The 17,306-nt window shown below is 36.0% G+C and overlaps 2 protein-coding genes across 2 annotated transcripts; both read right to left on the reverse strand.

The window, feature by feature from the left end:
* Window positions 1–7,547: 7,547 nt before the first annotated feature.
* Window positions 7,548–8,819, reverse strand: LOC139867466 (F-box protein At2g27310-like). The gene has a single exon (XM_071855831.1). It carries the CDS (start codon window positions 8,741–8,743, stop codon window positions 7,637–7,639), a length of 1,107 nt encoding a protein of 368 aa, XP_071711932.1. The 5' UTR covers window positions 8,744–8,819; the 3' UTR covers window positions 7,548–7,636.
* Window positions 8,820–10,915: 2,096 nt separating this feature from the next.
* Window positions 10,916–16,293, reverse strand: LOC139865883 (lysine-specific demethylase JMJ21). The gene is made up of 16 exons (XM_071853987.1): window positions 15,935–16,293; window positions 15,319–15,429; window positions 15,192–15,247; window positions 14,970–15,112; window positions 14,682–14,879; window positions 14,395–14,594; window positions 14,202–14,301; window positions 13,570–14,118; window positions 13,370–13,492; window positions 13,074–13,154; window positions 12,634–12,965; window positions 12,274–12,525; window positions 12,048–12,132; window positions 11,661–11,862; window positions 11,383–11,539; window positions 10,916–11,206 (listed from the first exon to the last, which is right to left on the reverse strand). Exons 1-16 carry the CDS (start codon window positions 16,090–16,092, stop codon window positions 11,077–11,079), a joined length of 2,877 nt encoding a protein of 958 aa, XP_071710088.1. The 5' UTR covers window positions 16,093–16,293; the 3' UTR covers window positions 10,916–11,076.
* Between the last annotated feature and the right edge of the window lie 1,013 nt (window positions 16,294–17,306).

The raw sequence follows: 17,306 nt of genomic DNA on the forward strand, positions 1-17,306 counted from the left end.
TATCACGATGTACATTTTGAAATGGTTTCTTAGTGATCTTTGTTAACATACACGTTTTACACTTTTCTTTGTTCATGTCAAAAACCGGTATTAATCCATCTTTAGACATATCTTGCATTCTTTTAAAGTGTATATGTCCTAGTCTAGCATGCCAAAGTGTAGAATTATTTATGCTAGAAGTAGATATAAAAGCAAAATTAACATTCAAGTGATTAATGTTAAGTCTAAACATTCTATTGCATAAATAACCAAAACCAACAAACATACCATGTTTTGACAAAACAAACTTATCAGATTCAATCACTTGTTTATAACCACAACAATTTAACACACTACTGGAAACTAAATTTTTTCTTATTTGTGGTACATGCAAAACATCAAACAAACAAATAGTTTTTCCAGAACTAAAACACAAATCCACACTTCCACGTCCATGAACAGAGGCTGTTGACTCATTTCCCATATGAAGAATTGATCCATCAGTCACGGACTCGTAAGTCTTGAACCAAAATCTATCCTTGCATACATGGGTGGTGGCTCCCGAGTCAACCCACCCGCGACATCATCATCCTGCACAAAATAAGCCTCAGATATATATGAAACATAATAATTCTCATTTGAATTATTAAATATATTCTGACCTTTCGAGTTGTGGTTGTTTAAACCATTTCCCGAACCGCTTGTGCTAGATCCTTTGGCATTATTATTACCAAAAATAACCTTGCAATCCTTTTTCATGTGTCCAGTTTTACCACACTTCCAACAAGTCAATTTAGACTTCTTGTTCGGATTAGCCTTGTTATAACCTTGATGTTTACGTTTGCCCTTTTTGTCATTATTACTAGTGAACTTTTTATGTTCCACCATATTGACAACAGACGTACCAGTAACTTCGTTGCTCTTTGGCTTGTCATTATCCTGCAACCTGAGGGATTCCTCAATACGCAGATGACTACCCAACTCAACAAGAGTTAACTCCTCCTTCTTATGTTTCAAAGAATGTTTAAATTCTTTCCAAGATGGAGGTAGTTTATCAATTATGCTTGAGACTTGAATAGACTCATCCATGTTCATCTTATGTTGTGTGAATTGACCAAGTATACGAATGAGCTCATTGTATTGTTCCAAGACCGGTCTAGAATCGACCATCTTGTAATTATTAAAATTACTCACAAGGAACTTTTTACTAGAAGCATCCTCAGACATATACTTGGTTTCTAAACAGTCCCATAGTTCTTTAGAAGATTCAACATTTAGGTAAATATCAAAAAGGGAATCAGCCATACCATTGAGGATTAAACCTCTAGCGATGTAGTCATCGTTCTCCCACTTGCACCTTTTCCGAATTTGTTCAATAGTGGCATCATCACCATGATCTTCAGGAATTGGTGTGCTGAGTACGTACACCACACTCATGCTGCTCAGAAAGAAGTGCATATTCTTTTGCCATCTCCTAAAATCAATTCCCTCAAACTTATCAAGTTTGGAGAAATTCGCCGTCATGTGTTTCATCGTAGCCGCCATCGATTATAACGAATAATTACTTTCGATTGTTGGAGGTTTTATTGAAATTTCGTGTAGGGTAAAATAATCGATAGCCGGATAAATCACTGAATCGTGGTATCACTTTTCGAAAGTAATTATTCGACCCTTATTGCCTGGGTTACACGAATATCACTTTGGGATAAGACAGAGATTAGTTCTTGTTATTGGCAGTAAACAAGAACTCTTTTGCATAAGAGTATTAAGGTGTTTTTCGTATATCTTATTCTCATAAATGATAGTCCTTATTTATAGACACCCAAAAATAAGTATTATTCCACGATGGAGATGTTTCACTAACTAATTTCGTTTTCAAATCTAAAACAAATCCTTTACATAAAGTTGTTTGTTTTATTTCCAACAACCAAATCAAGGAAATCGTTTTCAAATCTAAACAAATCCTTTACATAAAGTTGTTTGTTTTATTTCCAACAACCAAATCAAGGAAATCGTTTTCAAATCTAAAACAAATCCTTTACATAAAGTTGTTTGTTTTATTTCCAACAACCAAATCTAGAAAATCGTTTTCAAATCTAAAACAAATCCTTTACATAAAGTTGTTTGTTTTATTTCCACGATAGAGATGTTTCACCTAGTGCAGGAATAATACTTCCGTAATCACTCAAATTTGTGATAATGGAAAACCATTTTCGGGTCCGGGCAATCTATCACTTAATGGGTGTACACTCCGTACCTCCTAACCCGTTTACAAGTGTAGATTAAATCCCTCAATTACACTAAATTTCCAACATGATAGTCATTAAAAAGATAAATAAATAAAATAAATAAATAACTAAAGTCATTAAAGTTACACTACACCCGTAATAATTCATCCCACACTGAATATTGAACAAAATCTGAATTATTTATGAGCTTAATTAAAATAATGACTAATAAATATTTTTCCATATATTTAATTAAATTTTAAAAGTATCCGATTAATTCGGCGTTTTAACTTTGTGATAAGTACATCACATGCCAAATCAAGAAACACTTTTTTATCTAAGTTACATATAACAGAATGCAACACAATATAACACTAACCAACGATAACATAATTCAGTTTTATAGTTGTTGTGCTATTAATCGATATGCAACACAAGTAATACAAGGAATCTGATATAAACAGTAAAGAAACACACACGGTTTACGTGGAAACCTCCCAAATTAATGGAAGTAAAACCACGGGCAACTAGTAATATTCCACTATATAAAACTTGATTACAATGGAACCAATAGCAGTTTGTCTATTGGTATAGCAGAATAATAGAAAGCAATTTGATATGTGTATGTGAATGTGTTCATAAATTGGCCAGGGGGATACGTATATTTATATGCATACAATATGGATGGTTATAGAATTGTAAAGTAATAAGGAAAGGTATCTATGACTCCTTATTTGTATCCATGTGTTCGACTATCCCCTTTGCTTGAGGAGCAAGACTAGCCAATTAAATAGGAGGTGGAATTGGATCACAATACAACAAATCTCCACCTTGAGCCAAAACGCCTCCAATTCAAATGTTACTGTTGCCTCACCCCGAAGGGCTTCTATGTTTGAGTGATACCGACTAAGTCAAGACAATGCTTGAACTTAGTTGGTGGTAGGACCTTTGTAAGCATGTCGGCCGGGTTCTCGCTTGTGTGAACTTTCCCAACAACTACTTTGCCTTTTTCAACTACATCTCGAACGAAGTGATATCTTACTTCAATATGTTTGGTCTTGGAATGAAACTTATGATTCTTTGCTAAGTGTACAGCACTTTGATTATCACAATATACCGTAAGAATATCTTGAGACAGTCCTAATTCACCAACCATTCCTTGAATCCATAAAGCCTCTTTAACGCCTTCGGTAGTTGAAATATACTCGGCTTCCGTTGTGGATAATGCAACCATAGGCTGTAGAGATGAATACCAACTTAGAGCCGCACCACAATGAGAAAATATGTATGAGGAAAGACTCTTCCGTTTGTCCAAATCACCACCATAATCTGAGTCGACATAGCCTTGAACACCAAGCACTCCTGCTCGACTTTTCTCAAAAGATAATCCAACATTGCTAGTACCTTTTAAGTAACGGAGAATATGTTTAACCACTTCCCAATGGTACTTGCCCGGGTTATGCATATACCTGCTCACAATACTAATAGCGTGAGCCAAATCCGGACGTGTGCAAACCATGGCATACATTAAACATCCAACTGCATTTGCATAAGGAACAGAAGCCATGTATTGCACGTCCTCGTTAGTCTTCGGGCATTGATCAGCAGAAATCTTGAAGTGTGGTGCAAGTGGAGTATGTACGGGTTTGCTCTTCTTCATATTAAATCGTTCTAGCACCTTATGAATGTACCCTTCTTGTGAGATAGTTAATTTCCCAGCCTGTCTATCACGCCTTATCTCCATGCCTAGAATGCGTTTCGCAGGACCCAAGTCCTTCATTTCAAACTCCCTGTTTAATTGTCCTTTTAATTCCAAAACATGAGACACCTTAGATGATGCAATAAGCATGTCATCTACGTATAAAACCAAGTATAGCACCGAGTCATCATTGAATTTTTTAAAGTATACGCAATCATCATAGTTGCTACGTGAGTACCCATGACCTAACATGAATGCATCAAATCTACGGTACCATTGGCGTGGTGATTGTTTCAATCCGTAAAGGGATTTCTTCAACTTGCACACGTAATCTTCTTTTCCGGGCACCTCGAAACCTTCGGGTTGTCGCACATATATTTCCTCTTCGAGATTTCCGTGAAGGAATGCCGTCTTAACATCCATTTGCTCTAATTCCAAGTCAAGTAACGCCACTATGGAGAGTACGATTCGTATGGATGTGTGACGAACAACTGGAGAAAATACTTCATTAAAATCTACACCTTCACGCTGATCGAACCCTCGAACGACAAACCGAGCTTTATACCTTTTGTTTTCAACACCAGGTATTCCCTCTTTTATTTTGAACAACCATTTACAACTGATGGCACGTTTGTTTGTAGGAAGTTTAACAAGATCCCAAGTTTCATTTTTGTGTAGACTTTCTACTTCTTCTTGCATAGCAGCAGCCCATTTATTACCGTCGACACGAGATATAGCTTCCTTGTATGACTTTGGTTCGTCATGTTCGATATCAGATGCAGCAGCGAAACAGTAAGACGCAAGGTTGCATTCATATGCATTGAACCTCAAGGGCCTACTGATTTGTCTCCGACCTCGATCTCGAGCCAGTAGGTATTCGGGCTGACTTGAATCAGGTTGATTTTCTGAGACCTGGGCAGTGTCCGTTTGATTTCTTTCGCACCCCTCTTTACTGAGTTCCAACTCCACCTTAACAGTGTCGTCTTTTTCTGGGTCAGGTGGTACTAAATTCGGTTCATTTGCATCTGAATTTAAGAGTGCGTCTTCATTAAACGTGACATCTCGACTATAAATTATTCGTTTGTATTTTGGGTCCGGGCACCACACACGATAGCCTTTTACCCCAGAACCATAGCCTAAGAACACGCATTTCACAGCTCGTGGAGCCAATTTCCCTTCACTAACGTGTACATAGACGGGACATCCAAACACTCGGAGATGAGAGTATTTAAGTTGGTTACCTGACCACAGCTCCTCGGGAATCTTATCTTCTAGTGAGCGATGAGGAGAACGATTTATTAGGTAGGTTGCAGTCGTGGCAGCTTCAACCCAAAAGCTCTTTTCTAGCTTCGCATGAGAAAGCATGCATCTCACTTTTTCCATTATTGTTCGATTCATCCTTTCCGCTACCCCGTTTTGTTGTGGGGTCCGAACCAGAGAATGATGTCTAGCGATCCCTTCTTTTCGGCAGTAAGCATTAAATTCCTCCCCACAGAATTCGAGACCATTATCGGTTCGAAGTACTTTAATTTTCTTTTCAGTTTGATTTTCAATCAGAACCTTCCACTCCTTAAAAGTATTAAACACCTCATCTTTAGTTTTTATAAAGAACGACCATACCTTTCGGGAAAAATCATCTATGATGGTAAGCATGTATCGCTTTCCACCACGTGAGGTGACGGGTGATGGCCCCCACAAGTCAGAGTGTAGGTAGTCGAGAGGAGCTTTGGTTGTGTGTAGACCCGAACCAAAGCTTACTTTCTTTTGCTTGCCAAAAACGCAGTGTTCGCAGAATTCAAGGTTGCACCTTTGATTTAATAAACCTCTTTTTGCTAGTATGTTCATCCCCTTTTCCCCCATATGACCCAACCTATAGTGCCATAGTTTGGATTCGGAGGGGGCAGATTTTGCAGTAGCTACACTTGCAGAACCAGTGATAGTGGAGCCTTGCAGCGTGTATAAACCAGCGGATTGTAGTGCCTTCATGGACACGAGTGAACCCTTAATGATTTTCATAACACCATCTTCACCCGAGTATTTGTACCCATTAGCTTCTAGAGTACTTAACGATATGAGGTTTCGTTTTAATTCGGGAACGTGTCGGACTCCAACTATTGTTCTAATGACACCATCATGCATCTTTACTCGAATGTTGCCCTTACCAACGACATGGCAGACCGAGTGGTTTCCCATGAACACACTACCTCCATTGTGGGATTCGTACGTCTGAAACCATGACCGATGTGGAGTCATGTGGAAAGTGCATCCGGAGTCTACGATCCATTCATCCTTGGACTTTTCAGAGTCGATTGCCAAATAAACATCACCATCTCCTTCACCTTCGGCAAAAGTGGCTTCGGCTGATTTCTCTATTTTGTCTTTGTTAGTTGCAGCAGCTTCTCGCTCTAGTTTATTCTTTAGCCGAAAGCATTCAGATACCAAGTGACCGGGTTTCTTGCAATACTTGCAAGTTTTGTTTGAATTTTTGCCACGAGATTGAGACCTATGTTTTTTGGGTTTGTTTTGGCCGCCCTCTCCACGTTCTTGAGTTCGTCCCCTAGCCATTAAACCTTCTGCAACTTCAGGCTCATCGTCATCATATTTTTGTTTGGACAATAATGCGGATTTCACATCATCGAAAGTTAGAGTTTCATGATTCCCGTACAACATAATCTCCTTGAAGTGTTTATAGGACGATGGCAGGGATATGATGAGCAACACAGCTTTGTCCTCATCGTCAATTTTGACCTCTAAATTCTCGAGATCAATCAGTATACTGTTGAACTCATCAAGGTGGTTCTTGATGTCAGTACCCGGTTTCATACGGATGGTATATAAACGGTCTTTCAACCGTAGTTTGTTCGCCAGGCTCTTAGTCATATAGAGTGATTCTAGCTTTGTCCACAAGCTAGATGCTGTTTTTTCATGAATTACCTCACGAAGGACTTCTCGAGATAAGAATAATTGGATTGTAGCAAGAGCTTTTTCGTCTAACTCTTCCCAATCTTCATCGGACATGGCCGCCGGTTTGTGTGCAACTCCCTTGAGAGCTTTCTTGAACCCATGATGGGTTAGTATAGCTTGCATCTGGACTTTCCATATTGCAAAGCTTATCTTGCCATCGAACTTGTCGATATCGAATTTGGTGACCATCGTGACCAGGCTCTAAATACCACTTGTTGTGCTATTAATCGATATGCAACACAAGTAATACAAGGAATCTGATATAAACAGTAAAGAAACACACACGGTTTACGTGGAAACCTCCCAAATTAATGGAAGTAAAACCACGGGCAACTAGTAATATTCCACTATATAAAACTTGATTACAATGGAACCAATAGCAGTTTGTCTATTGGTATAGCAGAATAATAGAAAGCAATTTGATATGTGTATGTGAATGTGTTCATAAATTGGCCAGGGGGATACGTATATTTATATGCATACAATATGGATGGTTATAGAATTGTAAAGTAATAAGGAAAGGTATCTATGACTCCTTATTTGTATCCATGTGTTCGACTATCCCCTTTGCTTGAGGAGCAAGACTAGCCAATTAAATAGGAGGTGGAATTGGATCACAATACAACAATAGTAAACACCAAACATTTGATTAATTAAAGCATAGCTCGAATCAAATATTTACATGACCATCAAACACTAGATGCAAATTCTTTGAAATCTGAGAAATCATACATAGTCTTTAATGCCACAAATTATTATAAGGTACTCATTTTATCAATATCATCATGAGAAAATAAAGAGAAAAACAAAACGACACCAAAATGCCAACATAATTCATCTTAATGGCCTTCACCCTTTTTTCTTCTTCCTTTTCCACCATTTCTTTTTTATTTCTTTTTAATTCCTCAAACTCATTATAACTCTTCCATCTCTCTTCATCATCATCTATTACTTTCCTTATTACATTATTTTGTTCCGAAATTGCTCTTTGTGTAATTACCAAAAACTCCCTCCCACTCAAACAATTGTAATCCACGTCCCTTAACTTTAGTACAACTTTTTTCACGTACAACCCCCCCATGTTTGAGCTACTGTCCACTCCTAACACCATCTTTATTCGACACTGAACCATCTCATTCGGGTCACATCCGGGTAAAACGGTGACGTATCGGAGAACCGTACCATTACTCATCCATGCTTGCCTTGCACTAACCGGTTTAATGCTTGATATGTTTCCTGCCCGCTTTTGGGTCGGGTCGATTATGATCCAGTTTAATGTCATAGATTCTTTCAGATGCGATAATGTTGCTTCATCAGCCCCTGCCAGCACATCGACTTTCCGGTCTATATGTCGTGAGATACGGGTTACGTCTTCGGATTCGGATTCGGATTCGGATCCTGATCCTTTGCCGTCGGGTTTATTATTATATAATTCAATCTTTATCTTGGAATAAAGGAAATCTGCTGTGATGCTGGTGAACTCGACTTTGGAGTAAACGACATCGTTTTGGTAGCGTATATCGACGGCTGAGATGAGTTCAGATGGACAAGGATGAGATGAACGGTTCAGATCATCGCATGATGACGTCGAAGAATTAATTAGTTGGTTGACGTCGGTGATTAAAGAGGGAAACGAATCTTGGAAGAAAGAACGGTGGCCGGCTGGGAAAGTGGAGATGACGTCAGCAACACGTGGATGAGTAATAGATGGCCACGTGGATTTCGAGGTGGGAGACCAGAGATTATGATCGGAACAAAGAGATTGAAGATGAGATGATACAGCGGCTGCAGTGGAAAGAGATGGGCCGTCGAGTTTTGGTAAGATGTGAGTCTGAATGATGTCTGAATTGATATCTGAAAATTTGGTTGCCATATTTACGTACTGAATCAAACAGATGGTGCTAGCTTGTTGAATTTGTTTGGAAAAAAAAAGTATGAAATTTTGAGAATTTGTAGTTGTAATATGATAAGTATTTTATTTTATTCATCAAGTTGATTAGTAAACATATACATTGCGTTTAGTGCGTAATTAACTATTCTTCATTCGACATGTGCGTATAGTATAAATCAAATACCTTTTGTCTCTTCCAATTATTTTGTACCATAATACAATTATATTACTCTCTTTCTGTCAATGAATGTATATAATACGGATTAATATATATAGTTAGTGGAGGGTGACAATGCTCTTTCCTAGAAAAACAAAATTCATACGTCATGGCTTCTAGAAAGGGCAATTCTAGGTCCAATTCTTTCTTATTCGAAAAAACGAACTTTATAAAAACAAGAGACTCTAAATTAGGCGCGGCCATGGCTATGGGCTGCGTGGGCCATGGCCCAGGGCATCATTTATTACTACGCCCAAAGTTATATTAATTCAGTATTCATTTATTTTTCTGGCTTACAATAGTTTAACGGTTTAAGTGTGGGCCAAAATTATTATGTTTATTTTAAGTCCAACTTATCTTAACCCATTTCACGAAGTAAAAGTTCATGAGGCAAAGGCAAATTAATATGTTTCTGTTTGCATCATAAACATTGGAGATCAGAAGGAAAGATTCAAATAAGTTAGGAGATACTAAACGGTTTTTAAAATTACAATTATCGAAGTCTTATTTACAACGACAATAAGTTAGGAGATACTAAACGGTTCAATAATTTTGTGTATTAAATACAATTCTAGCATATGTCGACTATGACACAATAACTAAAAATTTTCCTTCCAAAAACGTAGAAAGACGGCAGTTTAGGTGATGTACAAACTTACAATTCGAACTTTATCTCTTTTTATTGTAAAACATTCGGCTAATAATTATAATCAACACGAGAATGAGCACACAACTTGAGTATGTTTTCGATAAGTACATTATTTTTACAAGGGGCATTTTTTATCGACTCGCCCGCGACATTGAAAAAGACAGGACCGACCTTGAATATAATGTGTTACGTTTAGACTTTAAACTAAAAGTAATATATACTGATTGCTTTAGCCCCGTGAAACAGCAGAATCACCCTCTCGTGGCCAAGCCAATCTCCATGTGGGAGAGTTTTACCTGGTTCGTGTTTGTGTGGATTAATTGACCAAAGATCGGAACTCCGATTACCAAAAAACAGGATCACCCTTATAGAAGGCAAGTATTTATTAATGCTTATATTGATATTGATAGATATTGATATTGATAGATGGCATAGCAGGGGTGGGATTGATAAAACTGAATGATTTAGTGCTGAATGATTCTGAATCAAAACGGGTCACGTAGGGTTGACTTTCCATAAATTTAGGTATATATTTGGTTAGCCATACTGCATAACAGTCACCATTAGAGGGAGTTATTTCAACTCATCAACTTTCTTGGTATTTCTAGACTAAAATTTAATCAAACAAAGAAATGTCTAAATAGTACAAGTCATATTCACCACTTTCTGATTTATAAATTCCAGGTTTCAAGATAGTAGAGAACTAGTATAGTTTATATGTGTGTGGACACTGGTGATAATTCCTAACATCAGTACTCGACAAACGTTTATTTGTGTCAGATTATTAAAAACATGATATAGAAATCAGCTTAGCAGTTAATAGTGCAAATCAATGAAATGACTTATTCAAACAATATTACACAAACGTTACCGTGATTCAAAGGTGTTGATGAAGATATCGAGAATTCATAAACACCATGAAAACAAAAGCAACAACAATCAAATGTCTTGCCAAATAAAATAAAAAAATAGTAATAAAAATAAAAAATAAAAAAATTAAACCATAACATAACAATAGTAAATATTAGATTATCTCAAATTAGGGGTAATCGTGTGTCTCTTTCATTACAAATCAAGATGACAAAACGAACCGATTCAAAGTAGTAGCCACATACTGAAGAAGTGTTTATACAATAAGTGTTTAGTTTGCTTAAAATTTTGGCCTGATTCAGCTTTTCATTATTGGTTTTTCTTAAAAGCTGTAGACCAAACAAATATATATATATATATATATATATATATATATATATATATATATATATATATATATATATATATATATATACCACTTTTCAAAGCTATATTAAGTAGTACTTATCTGTATTCAACGTTTACATGAGTATAAATATAGTATTTGAACCAGGAACAGGAATCAAACACTGGCCCAAAATTATTATTATGCCACTAAAATCACGCGCAACTCCTCCATGAAGAAAACTTTCCGAAAACTTAAAAGTAATTATTAAGATCTCCCCACACAGCTTCCTCAACCCCCTCCCATGAGTTTACAGTCCTCAATTCTTTCCTCGTACCAAATATCGCTCCCAGTATATTCTCCTCGTGTATGATACAATAGCACCTGCAAATAAATGAACCAAAACAAACTTAACTAATATTTTCTAAACAATTTTATAGTAACCAAGTTGGTTACTATGTTAATCGGTTTAGCACTTTTTTTTAGCAGCAAATACTTGTCGATTAATTTACTACTCATCTTGGATGAAAACACATTTATTATACGAAATTTGGACTCACATGGCTAGGTATGAAATTCGTCTGACTATAGAGCCATTCACTAATGAAGTTCTTTTCCCAAAAGGGTGTCCGTAGCTTTCAAATAGCTTCTTCAAGAGCTGCAAATCTCCGCGAAATATGTCTAGATGAATTGGGATTACATCCAATATTGGATCGCCTACAAATTTTGAAAATTAAATTACTTCATTTCATCAACCAATTTTATTTTCAAGAGGGAACGTATGTTTAAAGAAAAAGATAGGTGTGATTTAGATCACTATTCAACTAAAAGTTGTTACCTAGAGACATATTGCTGAAATCATAGATATAGCTAGGACGCCATGTTATCTTCTTCCCATTGCTGGATCCGTTTATATCACTATTTACTGTACAAGCATTAGATGATTCAATATAAGACTGCTCCAGGTGAATATTGTCATCCATTATATCCGTGTGTATCCATGAGCAACAATTCCTTACTTCAAACGACCCATTTTCATTCTAAAACAATCATAAGAGAACATAAAACTGTGAGCTAAGGTCATTCTTTTATTTAATACAAAAGGAAGATAACAATAAGCTTATACTAAAGAAAATTATAATTATAATTCATACTATGTACAATACAACTTAAGACAGCTAATATAAAGTAGAGTGAATAGCAATCTTTGATAATTGACACTAACCTTGAACAAACTATGCAACTCCATAAAGTTATTAGGAAGATACTCGTGAACTTTCTCGATCAAAGTGCTTGGAATTGGATAACCCCTACAAAAACGACACAAAAATTTAACTTTCAAAATATTTTTATTTTATTTTCAGAGAATTAACATAAAAGAACAGAAAATAATCACTCGATTGTGACATTTGATTAGCATATAAGAAAACAATGCTCTAGAGTCAGCTTACCATTTAGTCAAGCGATTGGTTACATCCTTCTTTTTTCTATTTAGGATTGTGAAGAAAACTTTCGATGCTTCTGGGATATCGACATTTTCGGTGAGATTCTCCTTTAAACTGTTGTCAATCTCCAGTTTTTTCTCTATTTGTAGATACGACAAATTATTCAGAGGAGTAACAGGCAAAACATGAAGGTCATGTAACTGCTTCCCTAAAAACGAAGCAAGGTCAGAGACCTCATCCCATGAGAGTTCATCCCTTCTGCAAATTCAGTTAGAAACTTTTTAATTAATCCTGGATATTATCTAGGTGGCAATTTCAACTCATTTATTTATTAACATTTAAAGGAAAAATAATACAGGTACTTACAGCTCAGCAAATATTTTGCCTTTACATCTCTTTGTTATAATGTAGGGCCAAGTGTTTGAGTGTCCACCAGAACTAACTAATTCGTCCAATGGCATACCAGCTTTTTTATACTCGAATTGTTTTTTGCTCCAGATGCCAAACGGGTACTCAGTGTCGGGAAAAGCTTCCCGAACTATACTATGATTTGCAATTACATCGGGTACACCTTTTCCATTCCATGGCGTAATATTATATACTCCGTTTTCAAGACATACAATACCACTTGCTAAGATAGTAGGAACATGGTTTTTTAATGTAGACTCTGACTTTTGCATTAGATTGTAGAACTCGAGCTAAGGAATGCAAACAAAATTCAAAAAGAGTTATTTATGTTGAAAAATAGTAAAATGTATATCAAGAAATTAAAAAAAAAAAAAAAAAAAATAGTGATTGAATAATACCTCTGTTCCCAATGCATGGAGACTAGCTTGCAACCCGTCCTCTACAAAAATCTTGACCACATTGTCACCAACAAGATAAACCTGTAAAATGTTGAAGTATATCACATTATGAACATTATTGCAGTTTAAATTACTACTCCCTCCGTCCCATATTAATTGTCACCAGATAAAAAACACACGGTTTAAGAAAATGTCATAAAAGTACTGTTTACTTTCCAGTTTTACCCTTACCTTTTTCTTTCTCCTTTAATCCTATCTACATACATTAATGGAACTTCAAAATCACAATTACTTACAGGGTTGCTACCAGTGCCAACTGGAAACTTCTCTTCATTTGCGGGCAAAGAGATATTATGACTGGAACATAGTTCTACCATGCATTTTGACCATTTGTTGGTATTTAACGCAATACAAGCTCCCTAAAATATCAAAATATCATGTAATAAACACAATATCCTTATAAACTTATACATTTATACAATTAAAATACGAATACCTTCCATATTAGGTCACGTAGTCCAGGTTTCCCAATCCAAAGTTTCCACAACCAATCTCTCAATTCTCTCTGTCCAATACAATTACTTGTGCTCCATAACGAATTGTAATGGTCTATGTTTTTGTCCAAAAACATAGTAAGGAAATTTATGTCATAAGAAAACTCTAAATCAGACCCATTTGTAACACCTTCACCGCTTAAATCCTCCATTTCGTCATCAACTTTGACTCTTTTTTCTTTTCTAACCAGTTCTGAAGAACTCAAATTATCATCAATGGACAATTTTCCATTTTCTTCAAGTATGCTTTCACTAAGGGCTAGTAATCCAGCACGACAAACTCCTTTATGTTGATAACCGGGTGCCATATCCAAACATACATATTCGAAATTTTTAGAGTTGACATAATTTTGAGTTACAGCAATAGTTGTCTCTAAGTTCAGAACACAATGCCACCAACCAGTTGGAACATAGATAGTCTCGCCAGGTAACTGTGTACACTCTATTGGTTTATCTTCATCAGCAAGAAGCGGATAAAAATCCAACCACCACTAAAAGTTAAAAAAAATGGAAAAGAAATCATTAAAATGTAAAAAAAATAAAAGAAACTATGAGCATTTGTACAGAATATTACCTGCAATGAAGATGGAGTTTCAATGTCAACATCACCATCTTCATCATTTACATGTACCGTCACACCTAAAGGTACTCTTCCAGGAGGATACAGGGCCCACCTATAGATATAGATGTATATAATTGTAAATTAAAGAGTCATGCAAATGCAAATCTTCATGAGTCAAATTTCATAAAAAAATCAATAAATCAACCGTTTACGGCCACACAAAAGAGTATTCCAGGCACTGGTAAGAGCAGGGTCAACATGCCAAGATGCACCAGACCTTTCTGGTCCAATAATGAGCCATCTATAAGGAGGTCGCAGATCACTATCTAATACATCAAAATAGTCATCTGGGAATAGATGAGGCACACTGTAATCTTTTAATAAATCTGGTGCAACTTCCCCAAACTGCAATTATTAATTATTAACAATTAAGCATACTGTTTATATACTGTAATTATGAAAATGGAAAGCATTTCAATTAAGAAACTGAACCTTATCGTCAAATATGTAGAGAGGATCCTCGTCATGTTGTTCTTGTATGTATGAGACATAATCTTTAAGTTTCATGGATATTTTATTTGCACTTCTTTGAGATATTCTGAATGATGTATCACCGTATTTTTCTAACAGTTGTTCAGGAGTCCAGGTTTTTCTTGCTGCCCAAGTATCAGCCAATCCCGAAACCAAAACCTATACATAACACTCAAGTCACGAATTCTGAAATAACTAATATATAGACAAATGTTCAGCTAATTTGATTAAAGATGGTTAACTACATACAGGTTTAAGTCCATCATACTGATGAAAGAACTCTTCTTGTGAAAGGTCTGTTTTTCTTTCAACATTTCCTTGATCAAAAGCAAATCCATCCAATTGGGTATAGCAACGATATAATCGTTTATACAGAAATAAGGAGTTAAACCCTGTGAATAAAGTACAATAACCTTTAGAACAAAGAGAAGCAAGCGAAGCCTAGACTTATTAAAAAGGTTGTTCTATTACCATCAAACTGTAGTGGTTTTTTGCAAGGGTCTTCACATTTACTCATAACTTGCAGTCTGTAACCATATTAGAAGATGTGTTAATAGCAAATAATAATTTTAATTAATAAAAACAATCTTAATATTACCCATCCAATGTCGTCCTCTTCCATGATCCTTTGTATTGAAACTGGCGATTTTCTTTACTGAGGCATAAGTTCATCCATAAAGGTTCTTCATTGCATAAGATATACATCACACTGCACATAATAATCCAAATTTATCACTCACTCACACTCTTAAAATATTTAGAAACGACACTTGACTCATGTTCTCAGTTCGTATAAAACACTCATCCATCCACACAAATCATTAGCTTCACAAGCAGTGGCGGAAGCAGAAATTTTTTCACCGGGTAAAAAAAAAAAAAAAATTAAAAGCGTAGCAACTTTTTTTTGGCAAAATGTGGAGATTTTAAGGCAATATATAGAGGTTTTTGGCAAAATTTGGAGGTTTTTGGGGCAAAATATGAGGGTTTTTGGGCAATTTAAATTTTTTATTACAAACAAATTAATTTCAACATCACATCAGCAAACACTCTTAAAGTAATTCAGTCGATTCATTTAAGTACTAAAATGATCCCTCAAATCAGTAAGCTATCTAATAGTAATTAAGTAATTCTTCTATTTTTACACTTTTACACACAGAATACACAATGAAATTTAATAAAATTAAAACAAAACAAAAAAATGGAAGTTGAAAAACCTGCTAGCACAAGCAAGACGAGCAACATCACGAGGTGATAACAAATTGAGAATCGAACAAACGATTTCATCGGAAAGAAGATTGAAATCACCAAGTGCATCAGGTCTTCGATCTCTCGTCACAATTGGAAACTGTGAATCGCGGTCAACAACCTCCATTGATTAGATCAGTAATTAGAAGTTTAAGAAAATTAATTAGGTATATATCTCAATGAATGAATGAAATTGCAGTTGTTGTGTATGTATATAATTATAATGTAAGAGAATAAAGGCGCGATTTGTGCGTAATATTTATGCAATTAGACGGTGGCGCGTGGGGTTAGATTTAATCGTAACCGCGGATTCGTCGCGTGCTAGTGTGGATCAGATTCCCGTTAACTTAAGCTGGAAGACGTGTTTATATGGAAAACAATTCGTTATTCGCGATCTTGTAGACTTGTAGTTATATATTTTATTTTATTTTATTATTTTATATTTTACGGAGTATACTCCTTTATGATTCTATTATTCATTTTTCTTTTTTAAATTTATCAAATTAATTAATTATCCACTTTCCTAAAAAAAGAAAAATAACGTGTTATATTTATATTTTTATTTATTTATATTTACATTTTATTTTATAAGAATATAATAAGAATAACATTTATATCTTTGACGTCTAAGAGCACAATGAATGGTGAAAATTAGTTCAATGTCTAATTTCAGTGGTATATAAATATATTGGTCATATCGGTTCGGTTTTTTTAATCCTCCGAACCTGTAACCTAATTTTTCACCAAACATAACTTGTCATGTTCGGTCCATGTATTTTTTTTTTGTACATCAGTTTGAGTTCACCCAGAGGGGACTTAATCACCCACTCGTTCATCTCCTGTAGTTGCATAACTCGTCCCAACTACTGCCCTGGAGGAAACCCGGACCAATCCGAGGGCATGGCCGGTAAAACCCCCTTCCCCGCTTCCCCCGCACGAAGCGAAAGGCGACATGTGTGGATACTTCAGGTCAAGGGATAACATTGAGTGCAATGTTGCACCCAGCGGAGTCGAACTCCTGACCTCTCGCTAAGAGAGGCAGGCCACTACCAGCTGAGCTACAACTCAATGTTTCGGTCCATGTATTGATAACGACTCCACTATGTTTCCCTTTTTGTCTGGCACTCGGCTCTCATCAACTAGCTTTCCTTCTTCTAGCTTTATCTCGTGTTCGTTGAGACGTTGGTGTGTGTACTTCGTCTTGAAACGATTGCGGGTATGACTCGGTTCTTTGTTGACTAGCTTTCCACGCCTAAAATTGTTCCGTGTCCTCCGACGAAAATTGGGTTTGTGAAATTTGTGTTTGATACGAGTTATATAGATTATTGAACGTGTTTGGTT

Source organism: Rutidosis leptorrhynchoides, chromosome 9 (genome assembly GCF_046630445.1).
Source record: "Rutidosis leptorrhynchoides isolate AG116_Rl617_1_P2 chromosome 9, CSIRO_AGI_Rlap_v1, whole genome shotgun sequence".
Classification (NCBI taxonomy): Eukaryota; Viridiplantae; Streptophyta; class Magnoliopsida; order Asterales; family Asteraceae; genus Rutidosis; species Rutidosis leptorrhynchoides.